At 38.2% G+C, this 14,935-nt stretch overlaps 2 protein-coding genes across 4 annotated transcripts; one reads left to right on the top strand and one right to left on the bottom strand.

Annotated features, from left to right (window-relative positions):
- Window positions 1-77: 77 nt before the first annotated feature.
- On the bottom strand, window positions 78-10,722 carry znf142 (zinc finger protein 142). The gene is made up of 8 exons (XM_053497068.1): window positions 10,584-10,722; window positions 8,860-9,053; window positions 7,887-8,078; window positions 6,004-6,828; window positions 5,565-5,742; window positions 1,911-4,635; window positions 1,692-1,797; window positions 78-1,567 (listed from the first exon to the last, which is right to left on the bottom strand). The coding sequence occupies exons 2-8, from the start codon at window positions 8,945-8,947 to the stop codon at window positions 1,104-1,106; spliced, it is 4,578 nt and encodes a 1,525-aa protein (XP_053353043.1). The 5' UTR covers window positions 8,948-9,053; window positions 10,584-10,722; the 3' UTR covers window positions 78-1,103.
- LOC128524491 (mitochondrial chaperone BCS1) lies at window positions 9,814-14,925 on the top strand. Of its 3 annotated transcripts, none has more exons than XM_053497071.1 (8): window positions 9,814-9,940; window positions 11,103-11,491; window positions 11,956-12,095; window positions 12,517-12,711; window positions 12,811-12,874; window positions 13,388-13,560; window positions 13,779-13,896; window positions 14,216-14,923. In XM_053497071.1, the coding sequence occupies exons 2-8, from the start codon at window positions 11,172-11,174 to the stop codon at window positions 14,460-14,462; spliced, it is 1,257 nt and encodes a 418-aa protein (XP_053353046.1). In that variant the 5' UTR covers window positions 9,814-9,940; window positions 11,103-11,171; the 3' UTR covers window positions 14,463-14,923. The 3 variants fall into 3 exon arrangements, with proteins under 3 accessions (XP_053353046.1, XP_053353044.1, XP_053353047.1); XM_053497069.1 differs by lacking the exon at window positions 9,814-9,940 and adding an exon at window positions 10,825-10,978 and having other exon boundaries at window positions 14,216-14,922; XM_053497072.1 differs by lacking the exons at window positions 9,814-9,940; window positions 11,956-12,095 and having other exon boundaries at window positions 11,365-11,491; window positions 14,216-14,925.
- The last annotated feature ends 10 nt before the right edge of the window (window positions 14,926-14,935 follow it).

Here is a 14,935-nt window from a genome sequence, read left to right as displayed (position 1 = left end):
AAATCTACAGGAAAGGTTTATTGGACAGTTAGTAGTTCTGATAGGAAAGAGAATATTTAAAAAGGGGCCAGAGAGAGAAACAGACATAAGAGCGAGGGGTGTGGAGTGGTACAGACTTATACATTTGTAATTGGAAAAAGGTGATCCTGATCACATTCTTGTAGACAGAAATTAAGAAACAACCGCAAAAAAGTAGGTCTCAAAAACTTAGTTATGTCAAAACTTTCCTTATCCATAAAATAAAATAAATCTTTAATAGAATATGTTGGCCTGTTTGGACGATTTTTAAGATCATTACATCATTAAAAGCTTATTCCTAATGGAGCTTTACTGCCACCACAAAATTATTATTTTATACATATACCATTTGTTTAGTAAAAAAATATTGATGGTTACTTTATTAATACACAATATTAATGATGTTTCCTTTTAAAACCCATTTAGTATAGCTTGTGGATCCATGCTAAACTGGTTCAGTGTTAGCCGTACCACAGCCATTTTGCAGAACAGTCTTATGGAATTAGATTTTTGTCGAAATGAAGTCAATGAAAACACATTGTCTAAATAAATAATCAAACTTATAGTACATATATATGAAAGAATAACAGATAAAATGCATAAAATTTATAAAGGTCGACTTATTACCAAGAAATGCAATTTTTTTTGTTATAATAGTGCTTTTTGGTTTCTTTTAAAATATAATGTTATAATTAGTAGAAATATTATCCTGTAAGGGATTATATTTTTTACCATACATTTTAGTGACTGTAATTCCTATGATTTTTTCATCTAGTTTTGGCACATTAAATTTTTTTTCTGTTCTTCTTTCAAATAGAAGGAATAAATGCTTAAGGTGTGCATTTTGTATGTTGTGCTCAGACCGTTCCTTTTTTGTTCCCATTTTAAATCACTCACTTTAGATAAACAAATTATGTTTATTTATGGCACAAAGTAATTGTGCTACCAAAGTTCCCTCAAACCATATTTCAAAATGATGGTCGTGACTCAATAAATGTTCATGCCAACACTGCTATACAGGATCACTGTAGAAATGCACACCACTGTATTATAAACAACACTGTTACTTCAACTAGTAAAACTTGTCATTTGTCATTGTCAGTACTCCCCCCCTGTGTCCCTCGTTTTTTTGGCCCAAGTCGGGCCTTTTGCAGTGGGACATTGGAACTGTTAGGGTCTTTAGCGACACCGTTCTGCACAGACTTGTCTGGATGGTGTCTCCGTAAATGCTTTACCACCTGGAACTTTTGTTTGGCACGATAGGAGCAATGGAGACAGCAAAATGGGAGCTGGTTGGTGTGGCTAAGGAAGTGGTGCCGAAGACCGGCTGGCCAGCGGAATCCTCGCTGGCACTCGGAACAGACATAGGGCCGCTCGTCACTGTGCCTCTTCTGGTGTGTCTTGAGCAAGAAGCGCGTCTTAAAAGCTTTGCCACACTTTTCACAGATAAAAGAGCGAGTGTCTTGATGGCGTGTTTCACGATGGACACGTAGTGCATCAGCACGGTTTGTGCGGTACTCGCATTCTTCACATGCATACGATTTTGTTCCTTTGACAGAATGTAGGATTAAAAACATAATGAGTACTTTTTTTTATTGATTAACCAGAACACATAATATAATATTTCACATAGTAAACATTCAAGTAATTCTATGAAAATATATTCCACATACCTGAATGTTTTGTCATATGATACTTCAACTGGTTAACCCATTTGCATTTGTACCCACATTCTGGGCAAAGATATTTGCGCTCATCCTGGTGAATCCTCATGTGATACTAAAACAAAAGCAGCAAATAAATAATATTGTTTTCTGGTTACTTCAAGAAGAGTGTACAGAAATGCCTCATGCTTGATGTCTATTCTGCTGTGTTAAAAAGGAGTTGCATACCTTCAGACGAGAAGGATCTGCACAGGCGTAGCTGCACTTTTCACACCGGTATGGTTTCTCTCCTGTGTGAATACGAATGTGCCAAGTGATTTTCTGTCTGTTCCGCGTAGAGAAGTCACATTCAGTGCACTTGAATAGACAGGTTCCTCCATGTGACCGGACATGCTGATCAAATACCAACTGATGGAAGCAGGAAAAGCCACAGATATCACACTTGAGAATATTTCTTTCATCATGTCCACTCTCATGTTCATCTAAGATGTGCTGGATGAGTGACAGCTTCTTTGCTGATGTAAAAGGGCAATCTGGACATTGCTGGGTGACTGATACCTTGCTGTGCTGAGCATGAGAATCAGTTTCTAATAAAGCGGTTTTCTCATTTTGAGGATGTTTACTTTGCACGTGTGCTTTAAGGACAGCATCACTGTTACAGCTGAAACTACACTGAGCGCAGCAGTGGCTCTTGGCAGTGTGGTGTACTCGTTTACAATGCTGTTTAAAGGCAATTTCAGAGCTGAAGGAGTAACCACACTGGCTGCATGTATGGCTCAGTTCACCGGTGTGGCAGCTGAGAGTGTGGCGGCTGATGTCAGTTGGATTGTAGCCTTTGTAATCACACAGAGAGCAAAAGTGGGTGGCTTGCTTGTCATGAATTCGCTGGCGATGCAGCCGCAGCTTGGAAGAGGTCCCAAAAGTCTGATGACACAGATCACATCGATGCCTGCCTAAACCTGTGTGCATGGACTCATGAGCAGCTAGGCGGTGACGCCGCGCTGTGCTGAATTCACAGAAGCGACAGCAGAATGGGCGAACCCCCTCATGCTTCAGTGCAATATGCTGACTCATACGGCGCTCCTGCTTGCAGGTGAAACAGCAAAGCTTGCAAGAAAGTTGAGTTTGTTTGCTATGCTTACGGCTCTTATCTTTACCATGAACCAGGTTGTGTTGACTCAGTGATATCTCAGATTTAGCTACAAACGAACATTGCTGGCACTGGATCTCCCCAGGCTTTAAACAGCCCCGTTTCGCATGGCTTGTTAATGCCCTTCTCTGCTGGCACACAAATGGGCAGTCTGAACAGGAAAAGCGTTTTTTAGACTTCATTGTATCTACTGAGTCGCCTTGGTTTTCTTTGACTTGTAGTTCCAGCTCCATGTCTTTCTCACTTTGGTCTTTATCTACTTCAGATGCTGCTTCATTTACAGTCAGGGATCTTTTACTTGTGTTTTTGGAGCAGGCTGTGCAATGGCGAGCAATCGCAGCTTTTCTATTACATGAAAATGAACATTTTATGCAGCTGAATCGACCATCCTCTTCCTGGTAATCATAGGATTCATGAATCTCCATGCTCGTGGAATCAGTTAGAGAAGAATGAATTCGTGTTTTTTCTTCTTCTTGGACAGTCTTTGCTCTTGTAGGTGCCTTGGACTTTGGCACATTCTCCTCACATGGATCTGTTGAAGCAGAAAGCAGTCTCTTGTTCTTTTGCAGTGCATGGCACTTTCTGAGACGGTGGGTGTTAAAGGAGCGTAATTGTTTGAAGTGTAAACCACAATCCTGGCATTGAAGTGCTGCTTTCATGACCGGGCAGGATGATCTGCAGTGACGTGATAAGGCTGCATGCTTACGGGTCACATAAGAGCAGCGATCACATCTATAGATGTTGTCCTGGGTCCGGACTACCAACATTTGCACTCGACCCTCCAGAATCAGAGCTTTGGCTTGGTCTTTGTCTTGTTTCCTCATAACCTGGAGCAGAGTGTCTGGACATGCTGCCTCAGCTAAGGAAGCCTCTGAGGAAACTGCTTGTTGGGCCGCTGAAGTTAGAGATTCTACGGTCAAGATCTCATTTCCTTGGTTTGGTGCTGCCTCTTCGATAACACTGTCTTCATCACAGTCTGAAACACAATCCTCTTCTACACTTACAGGTTCATTATGGATCTGAGAAGCTTCATATTTGTCATGAGACCTTGGTGAGTCACCAACTGGGATATCTGTGGAAGTGGTTTCCTGGTTTTCTAAGGGTCCTCTGTGGGCATTTTCAGTGTTTGTTAATAAGGTTAACTGGGTAAGTGATTGATCTTCAGTGACATTGCTCATCTCCTCTCCAAATGCATTAGCATCAGAACTGACCTGCTGTTCTACAGTACTTACATTTTCTGATACATTTGTTGTTTTACGGCTATTGAGACTTTGGGCATTATTATTCATATTTTGCGACTCTTCCTGCATAGTGTTTTTTGAATCAGTACAAGAATCCTCTTGTCCTCCAGAGGACTCTTCAACACCAGAGTAAAAGTCTTGAATCACATTCATAGAACTGTTTTGTCTCTGTTTCTCCGCATATGTTTCCAACCACTTCACATCACCAGGAATGTACCCATGAGCCTTCCGCTTGTGCAGAAAGAGCGAAGTATTGCTAAACGTGGTGTAGGGGCAGAGGGCACAGCGAAACTCCCTGGTTCGAGTGTGTTTGGTATTTTCATGGTTGCGTAGAGCTTGGCGATACTTTGTTGTGTAAGGGCAGAACTTGCAATGGAAAAGCGAAGGCTGGTGGTCTTTACCAATCGCATGTTTGACCTGCATGTGCTTAAGAAGTTCAGTTTTTCTCTTGCAGGAGTAAGCACAGACCTCACAGATTAGGGTTTTTGCTTGATGACGGAGCTTGTGGCTGTTCAGCTGGTCAATCCGGTGGCAACGATACATGCACTGGTTACATTTGTACCTAAGAAGGAGTATAAAGCTTTCAGTAAACTCAAATTAAAAGTAAAATAACTTTCTTATAGTTACTTGTAATTTGATACATCTATTTGAAGATTCATTGTTCATCTTATAAACTCTCATAATATCACATAAAATTCCAATAATATGCTGTAAATAATTACTTGATTATTTTTGATGATGTAATACAAGTGTTAAGTGTCAACGACACAATGTACTTTATAACAAATGACCAGACGAGCAATTTATTGTCGAAAGAAAATTTCTACAGGTTTCCTATTTTCAAGATCACAGCTAAAGCAGCTATCAAACTCATCTCTTCCTGTTGTGTTGCTAAAGTAATGTATGCTGGACCAAGGCTTATTGAGTAAATGTATAGGTTGAGGAAATACTCCATTAAAATCCTAAAAAGTAATATTATAAAACAATTAGGCTAAATCTAAAATGTTTTTATTCGAACAATTTAGAGAGATTTTGTACATATTTCCAGTTCTATTTAATAGCTGCTTACCATTTAAAAATATACAACTGCTTCTAAAAATTACAAGGACACACATGTAGAATCAAGCTTCCTGTCTCAAAAACATTAAGTGTCTCCAATGTTCAAACCTATATATAAGATTTATGGTTCATTATTAGTTTATATGTGTTTCTGTGTACATTACAAAAATTCATGAATGTGCACTTTACCTGAAGCACTCATGACATTTTAAATGATTGTGTTGTTGAAATGTAACATTTCCCAGTTGCTTTTTAATTATTATAGGTGCCTATAATGATTGTGCAGTACATTAAGTGGCATTATAATACTGATTCTTGTAATATGGCATAAAAAAAAATGTAATTATTCCCATAGATCTTCATGGGGAATTTACAGAAGTAATACTAACTTATAAAAATGATTAGCACAGTTATAACAAAGCCAAGACACACCTGAGATCACCGGTGTGTTTGCGCATATGGACATTTATGTAATGCTTCCATTTGGTGACATAACCACATTCTGAACACATATGCTGTTTGTCTTCAGAGTGTGTCAGCATGTGTTTTGAGAGATACGTTTCATCCCGGCATCTAAATTCACACAATGAACATTTGTGTGGCTTTTCACCTTAAAAAGAAAGAGAGGAAAAAAAGAAATGCTGAACATTTAATACACTCCATTCATGTTCCCACAACCCTGGTCGTTAAGTATACCTTGGTTTTCATATTTTAACATTTTCCCCTAATCCTAACACACAGCTAACTAGCATGTCTAAACTGGATTGAACCAAATGCGTTCAAAGAGGAGAAATAACGAGGCCTACGAAACATTGATTAATTATTAAAATACAGCAGTTAAAAAACATGGGAGTATAAAGGTTTAACGTACCAGTATGCACCAGCATGTGTCTTTTAAGGACTCTCTTGTGAGCAGTCGTAAAGCTGCATTCGGAGCAATTGTGTGTTTTCTCATTGGCATGAAGATGTCCTACATGCTGTTCAAATTCCACTGGATTAAAAGTGGTAAAAGGACAGAAGCTACAGCTTAGCTGTGCCTCTCCAGGATGGCCCTGTCTTTTGTGCTGCTGGAAACGGCTCTTGTTGGAACATGAGAAATCACACTGTGTGCAATGAAAGGCTTGATGTGTACGCAAATGAACCTCCATATCTTCTTTGCTTCCGAACAGTGCACAGCAGGCATGATGCTGACACTCTGTGGCCTTGATGCCATGTGCATCTAACACATGCTTCTGGAGCAGCTTCTTATCTGTGGACTGAAAGGAACAACCTTGGTAGAAGCATGGCAGCGGCTGCCCGTTTTGCGTTAGATGATGAGACTTCATGTGACTCTTTAATGCCTGACTCTGGTTAAAGCTCTTTTGACAAGTGGGGCAGGTATAGAGATCTTGGTGAGCATCTGTTTCTCCTTGATGGCCATGCACACTGGCGATGTGGCGATGCAGAGTGTTACGTTCCACGGCAGCATACTCGCACAGCTGACAACGATGCAGCTTCTCACCAGACTCTCTCAGCATGTGAATCCTCAGCTTGCTTTTGCTGGTAAAGTAGCGCTTGCAGGTGGGACACTGCAGGCTGGGGTCGGGAAAATGCAGACGCATGTGCTCCATCAGGTGAGAGCGTGTCTTGAAGCAACGCCGACATTCTGTACATATATGAGTGCGAAACATGTGCTCCGTGCCTTCTGCCACGTGATCTACAACACAGCAACACACAGATTAAGATATCTAGTACACATTACAAGGATTACTTTTAAGTTTTTACAATTGCAAACATATTATATTATTATAACATTAATTTGTTGATAATATATTATTAACAAATTAATCTGCTCTGGGGAAATACCTAGTAAAGCAAAACTTGACAATTTTCTATTAAAATTGTTCTATTCTTTAAATACCAAAGCAATTCAGAACAAATACAGCTTGTCATGATACCTCACGTGTTTCTTTAGTCTCTGTACTAAAGATTTTACCAAGTCAGATTTTCAAGAAACTGTTCTCCCTCTGATGTTACCTTGAGACTTCCAGAAATATTAATATTTCTTAACATAAAATTTCACCATATTAACAAACACAGTGTTTGTGTTGCTCTTAGAAAACTTATCAGCCAAGGTGGCAATGAGGATAAAGGTAGCAAAAGTTTTATTTTTTTTCATTCACTCATGTTCTATACCATTTCACCAGTATGGGGTCACAGGAGACTTTGGGCACAAGATGGGTACACCCTAGACAGGGCAATTTAGGGCCACCAAATCTGCATATCGTTGGACTCTGGGAGAAAACCAGAATACTTAGAGGAAAACCACTAAGCATGGGAAAAACTGCATGTGCAAACTGCATGCACACATACCCGAGGGGGGAATCTAACCCAGACCCAGAAAGTTTTGGGCGACAGTGCTAATGACTAAGTCACCTTGGAGCAAACATTTAACTTTAATCTACCCCAACAAGAAGGAAGTGCCACCTTGTTGTGTTATTTGGTATTACTATGTAGCCACTGACTTAAGAAGAGTCCACCATCCAAGTCCCTGAGTCAGTTGATGTTACAGATCATTATAATAGAGTGATTGTATGAGTGTGTTAATAAAAACCTGTAAATGGCCATGTGGCTAAATTGCTCTCAGAGAAAACTAAAGCAAAAAAAAAAAAAAAACAGCTTCTAACCAAAAAGAATCAGTATTTAACAGTGCTGTGGTAAAAAGCAAAAATAGCACTGTATATTTTTTAAATAAGAGTACAAAGAATTGTTCACCTTGGACTGAGACTATGGATGTTTTCCTCTTGGTTGCTGCTTTTCCTCCTTTGCAATGCTTTTTTGCTCGAGGTCGTAAACTCTCAGGATCAACATCATCATCCTGAGCAGAAATATTCTCTTGTATTGTTGCCTTTTTGCGAGAGGTTTTATTGCACATTGCTTCATTTATGTCTTTTTGCTCATTACCTGCTAATAAATATTGGTGCATCAGAGGGAATTCAATTAAAAAAATAACAATATTAAAACATAAATAAATTCAATAGTCCACAAATTCAATAATTAGATACATCATTAAATGTTTATGTAATACATTTAATTAAAAGTTTTTATCTGCTGTTACTTTATTATGTATACCCAACATACAGTATGCTACTGTACAAAAATATAAGACATCCAAATAAGTGCTGTTAAATAAAACAAAAGTAGAAATGCCTGTAAAAATAACTTTCAATAGTTCAAAAGAAAATATACCAAGAGCAACAAACTAAGAAATTAAGCAAAATAGTTCGGTGTGAGTTTTAAAAATGCATCAGTAATCTTAAGTACACTTTGTGCAGTTTATAAGATTGCTTCTTAAGTTCTTACTTAGCATCTTGTAGAATTTGCCACAGATCTTTAAGAAACTTTGACTGCTATAGATATGTCTGTTTTTTTTTTTTTTTATAATGCAGTAATAAAATAACATCTAACACCAAATTTGGATTTAAAACATCTGGGTGACTTGTATAGTGCCGTAGGTCCATTCACAAGTACCATTATTGACCTTAGCCTATATGTTGCCACACAAAAATTTATCCCTGGTCAATAATTGTCCCATTTCATTAAGGGCAAGCTGTATAGCTTCAGATAGGCTACAATCATTAACTGTATACCTAATAAGGAAATGATCTAAACGGTCATTAGCTGTATCTAACAAACTGCTTTAGGACTTTTTGATTGCTTGATACATTTCCCCTCACATGTTTCTTACTTCTGTTTGAAGTCTCTGTTCCAGTCTCATGTTGTGCACCATTATAAAGCTGCTCCTCAATGCAAGTTTCTCGGTTTTGTGTTTCCATTTTTCTACAGCTGAAAAGACGCAAAATGCTTTTCACTCCATTAGTGTGTTAAACTTTCAGCAAATCTCTGGGAGACATCAAGGTCCACACCCTCTATGGTGCACACCTGTAATTGAAAAAAATATATATGATAGACCAAAATTATAATACAGTTTATTTTGATTAAAAAAAATACATAATAGTTTACATTCCCTTAGAGCAAAACTAAGAAGCTATAGAAAACTAATAAATGGTTTTATTCAACAGGTACTAAACATACCATACATAGCCATAGACTGAATGTAATTTTTAATGCATAATTTACCACACCAAGAGTAAATGAAAACTTATAAAGAGGCAAGTGAGTATGGTGTGTATTTTGGGAATGACCCCACCTCACACAATGCTCCCTGAGCAGGATAAAGTAGTTACAGATGAACACTGTTTATCTTCACACAGACACACACACACACACACACACACACACATTTGAGTAACTAGAGTTCTATCAGTTTTAATATTCTCAAAATGTCTTTTACTCACTTTCTGCTATATCTTTGTGTTGTATTTCTTTTAGGATACATACACATGGATTGTTTTGTATGTACTGCATATATTTATTCATATTGTAAATCACCCGTCCTGTACAGGGTCATGAGGGCCTGGACTTCTGGCCCGAGACAGAAATCTCCATCAGTGGATAGATCCTTACGCTGGGTTTCTAACTAAAAGTACCTTCAGTTGAACACTGTTGCGAAGTTTTTTGTTTTTTTTCTTAGGTACTCAAATACCTAAGAAACAGATAGGTCTTTAGCCATTGCTTAAAGATTGCCAGTGACTCAGCTGTATGGACATCTAGAGGAAGCTCATTCCAGCACCTAGGAGCCACTAACAAAAAACTAGATGTCTAGATGCACGTTTTCCTAGTTCCCTGAAAGATGGTGGGACCAGTTAAGCAGTGCTGGAGGATCGGCGGAAACATGGTGTAGTGCGGGGCGTGATTAGAGTGTTGAGGTAAGTGGGTGCTGTGCAGTTTATAGCTTTGTAGGCAAACATCAGTGTTTTGAGTTCGACACATGCGCACACACACTAGGCTATTTGGGAATGCTAGCTGGTCTAATCTGCATGTCTTTGGACTGTGGGAGGAAACCACCAAACACGGGGAGAAAAAGCAATCTTCGTGCAGGTGGGAATCGAATCCTCGACCCTGGGGATGCAAGGGGACAATGCTAACCACTAACCACTATATATTAAAATGAATGTCCTTATTATGGGATATACAATTCTGTGCTAAAAAGATTTGTGCCAAATAACATACAAGATAAAAAAAATAATAATAATAATATTAGCCCCCTTAACTGCATTAAACCATGAAGTGTAGAGGTCTGGTGCATTTCTATGGAAACAGAATTGAGACCTACTGCTTGATGGTTTCAGCATTTTTCTCTCCGCAAAACAGTGCACTCCTCTACAGGCTAACGTCACAGCGCATGCTGGTTGTTAAAACAGCTGGCTCGGATACTAACCCTGTTTAGGCATGGAGATCACTGGGACACTTTAAATTAAAACATACGTTGGTAAATTAATTAAGCAACTGAATATTCGATGACTGTTCTGTTGTGATAATGTTTGAAATAGGGAATCTACAAGCACTCACCTGATGAAAATTTCGCGTAAGCGGCTCCACCCTTCGCTATATTGTTAAAAAGTCAAAAGACTATTTATTGACAAATCGGTTTAATGTCCAATATTTAGCACATTAACATTTACATACAAGACAGTTGATTGTATTTTCTGCTTTAAAAAAATATCTATATACGGTAGCGTGCAACACGGAACTATTTTGGTAAAAGTTGTTTCAGGCGGAAATATTTTCCCGAACAACGGAAGCGTCATAGAGGTCGCCATGTGATTTGTCCAATGAGATCGCGCTTGTATGGGTTAGTATGGACCTGCTGTGTATCTGTCATTCAATGGATTTAATAAAACATTAAATGATTTAAAGCAAACAGTAAGGTGCAAACGATCCAGTGAAATGCCAATCTTATTAACGTAAGTCATTCTTTTTGTGTAGTTTATTCAAACCGATGTATATTGCAGTATAAGCCCCCTGAATTCTATTTCAGTACAATATTTTGTTAGCTGTTAAATATTTTTGTGTCTCAATGTTTTGCAGAATGCACGCAGGAGAAGGGAATCGATACTGCTCCTGATTGCTGACTGATACCTTTTGCACAGCCCAATAATGACCTTTTCAGATTTTTTGGGAGCTTTAAAGGACAACCCCTATTTTGGGGCTGGTTTTGGACTAGTTGGTGTGGGCACAGCGCTTGCAGTTGCAAGAAAGGGGGCACAGATTGGTATGATCTTCTTTAGGCGCAACTACATGATCACTCTTGAGGTTCCCAGCAGAGATAAGAGTTACCACTGGTTGTTGAGCTGGATCACTAAACATGCCAAGCATACACAACACCTCAGTGTGGAGACCTCATACATGCAGCATGAGAGTGGACGGGTCCACACACAGTTTGATTTCCACCCAAGTCCTGGAAACCACATCATTTGGTGAGGCCAGAGGCATCATTGTCTTAACAAAATTTGCCTCATCTAATCTACAGAATTGATTTATTTAGGCATTCATGAATGTTTTCTGTTAATTAAAGCAGACAATTTAAGTCTCACATTCCTGCACAATAAAAAAAAATCTTTATACAACTTATATCTGTTGCCAGACAGGTTCCCAATGTGAGTCCTGTTTTACCTGCTGTCCTGTACATTTTATTGTTCAAACACCTGCACTTCACTTCAGCAAGAATTGTCAATTATCAATTTTTTTAAAAACATGTACTGTATGTTGGAGAAGGAAAAACATTAAAATATGCAAAGCAGGGGCTCTCTAACTGTGAAAAGGACATCAGTTCAGTACCAGATATAAACTGTCAGATTCATATTGGTGAATTAATAAAATGAATGCATGAGCAATGTAATAAATTACCTTTTTAAAAAAAAAAATATATATATTTTATTAGGTATGGCAGAAAATGGATAAGAGTGGAGAGGACCAGAGAGAAGCAGATGGTGGATCTGCACACAGGAACACCTTGGGAATCTGTTACCTTTACAGCCTTTGGCAGGGATAGGCAAATTTTCTTCAACATATTGCAGGAAGGTAAGGATAGTCAGTTAAAAAGATCTAAGATGTAGTTTAGTTGATTCATGCTTTAGGAATTATACCAACAGATTTTGTGGTGTTAGCTCAATCTTAGTATGGAGGGCATCAGCATGTAAAAAGCTTAAAGAACTCCATGATTGTTACAGAATTTGTTTATTTACATACAAAAAGCACATCCCTGCTCCCGTAGAACAATGTTCTCATCAAATGCATAGAAAAAAAATGCATAGAACAAACGCATGCTGCAGGAACTTTTTCTGTTAGTCAAGAACTAGGCCACAGTTTTACACAGAACATAATAGCCTTAATCAGAAGTATTGGTAAATTTCATGCTATCATCCTGTTAATTTTGATCTTTTTTATGAATCAAGCCTTTCTTTTTAATAACCAGATCACTGATCTAATATGATATTTGTAGCACGAGAGCTGGCTCTAAAGCAGGAAGAAGGCCGCACTGTGATGTACACTGCTATGGGTGCAGAATGGAGGCCTTTCGGCTTCCCCCGTCGTCGGCGCCCTTTGTCTTCTGTTGTCCTGGAGAATGGAATAGCTGAAAGGATTGTGTGTGATGTGAAGGAATTTATTAGTAATCCAAAGTGGTATACTGACAGAGGTATAATAGATACTTAACCTATCAACCTTTTGACTCGCTGTCTAAATATTAGTGTGTTTTAATCTTTGAATCATTAATAATTACTTTTTCTTTTTGAAGGGATTCCATACAGAAGGGGGTATTTATTGTTTGGACCTCCAGGATGTGGAAAAAGCAGCTTTATGTAAGGCTAGTGACTTAATTTATCTTGGTATAAAGCATCATTCTGTACTTATTAAGTTACCCTGGTGTATTAAAATATATTAAGATAGTGGTGTGCGGACCTTACAGTGATACTTAGACACAATATGTATCATGACATTTGCTTGTTTTCTACAAGAACATAAAACAGGAGGGAAACATTCAAAAACATTAGAACTTTACTATATCATTTAGCTGTAAAACATGCAGGGTCAGTTATTTGGCATTTCCAAATTATCCATAGTGTGTGTGCTTTTGTGATCTGCAATTGGTGTGCCCAGCCTCATGGATAGGCTTCAGGCCTCCCGCAGCCAAGTACAGGAAAAGGCATAGAGAATGAGTGAGGGTGTGGAAATGCCAAAGAATGATCCAAATATTTTAAAATAGTAATAAAAATTGATTTTCATATTTTAGTGCATATTGCAGTTGTTTGCAGGCATGCGTGTGTGCATGGTTATTATACAGTATGTGTGTGTATTTTGGTTAAATCTTTCAGCACGGCCCTCGCTGGCGAGTTGGGTTACAGCATCTGCTTAATGAGTCTGAGTGACCGCAGCCTTTCTGATGACCGACTAAATCACCTGCTGAGTGTGGCTCCGCAACAGAGCATCATTCTGCTGGAGGACGTGGACGCTGCATTCGTCAGCCGAGAGCTGCTGCCAACTGAGAGTATGTCTCATTTTGTCTGATTGTTGGATCTGCAAGCATTTGTAAAATAATACATTGACTTTAAATAGATTTAAAAAAAATCCTAAATCTAAACATTAGAACTTGTAGCTAAAACTTTAAGTAGTATGTGTACTTTTTTTTAGTCGCCCACTTAAATAATGTCTATAAGCATCATGTCTTTGTACTGTCTTTCTTTTATGCATACTCTTTGATCACAGATCCAATGGCCTATCAAGGAATGGGAAGGCTCACATTTAGTGGACTTCTTAACGCTCTAGATGGAGTTGCTTCTTCAGAAGCTAGAATTGTCTTCATGACTACTAATTTCATTGAGAAGTAAGGGTCACTTAATTAATTTTAAACAGAGCATCAATAAAAAAAAATTTACAAGATAATTTTTTTAATTGGTAATATATATACACACACACACACGTATAGAAAGTTAATAAACATCTTCTGACATACAGCATTTAAAAATTCAACCGTCCTGTGGTATAACTCAGTTATTTTGTAAGGTCCATACATTTAACATTAATTTATACTGTTTGTCATTCGTGTAGCTCCTATTTTCTTAGATAATCTTGTAAATGCACCGTTTCCTGTTTAGTCATAATATAATATATTTGCTTTGTTTTCTTTCCTTAATGCACCAAAGACTTGATCCAGCTTTAATACGACCTGGTCGTGTGGACCTGAAGCAGTATGTTGGACATTGTACACATTATCAGCTCACTCAGATGTTCCGGAGATTCTACCCAATGGAGTCTCCAGCCGAGGGCGAACGCTTTGCAGTGCGTGCACTGGCAACACACACAAACCTCAGTGCAGCTCAAGTGCAGGGACATTTTATGCTTTATAAAATGGACCCTGCCGGTGCTATAGACAACGTTGCTCAGATTTAAGAATGATGAGCTTTGGAGTATAATCACAACAATTACATGAACTACACAAAATAAAGTGTAAAATGGACAAAGCTGACTTGAATAGGTATAAGGACGTGGCTTATGATGGTGTGTGACCATTTTGTCAAAATGCACAATATTTGAAATAAAAAAAGAAAGCTGTGTATTTATAAACTTTGGTTTTCATGCCGTATTTGACAACCTTTTAAATTGTTACACAGAGACAAGAAAGTAATGCTGTAGTGAACGGTGTACATACAGCAGGGGTAACTTATCATGTTTAAAATCAGATTTAGTCCAACATGCTGAAAAACCAGGCCACTAGACACTTACAAATGCCAATTATGGTACTATCAGTATAACACATTAAGAAAAGCACACTTTTTTGAAGATTAAAAGTTCTAATTTTTAGTACATAAATATGTTCTACTAGACTTACCAGTAATCTACCAGAAAGTTTACCATAATCCTTA

This window comes from Clarias gariepinus, chromosome 5 (genome assembly GCF_024256425.1).
Source record: "Clarias gariepinus isolate MV-2021 ecotype Netherlands chromosome 5, CGAR_prim_01v2, whole genome shotgun sequence".
NCBI lineage: Eukaryota > Metazoa > Chordata > Actinopteri > Siluriformes > Clariidae > Clarias > Clarias gariepinus.
This window is presented reverse-complemented; position numbering and strand designations above follow the sequence as displayed.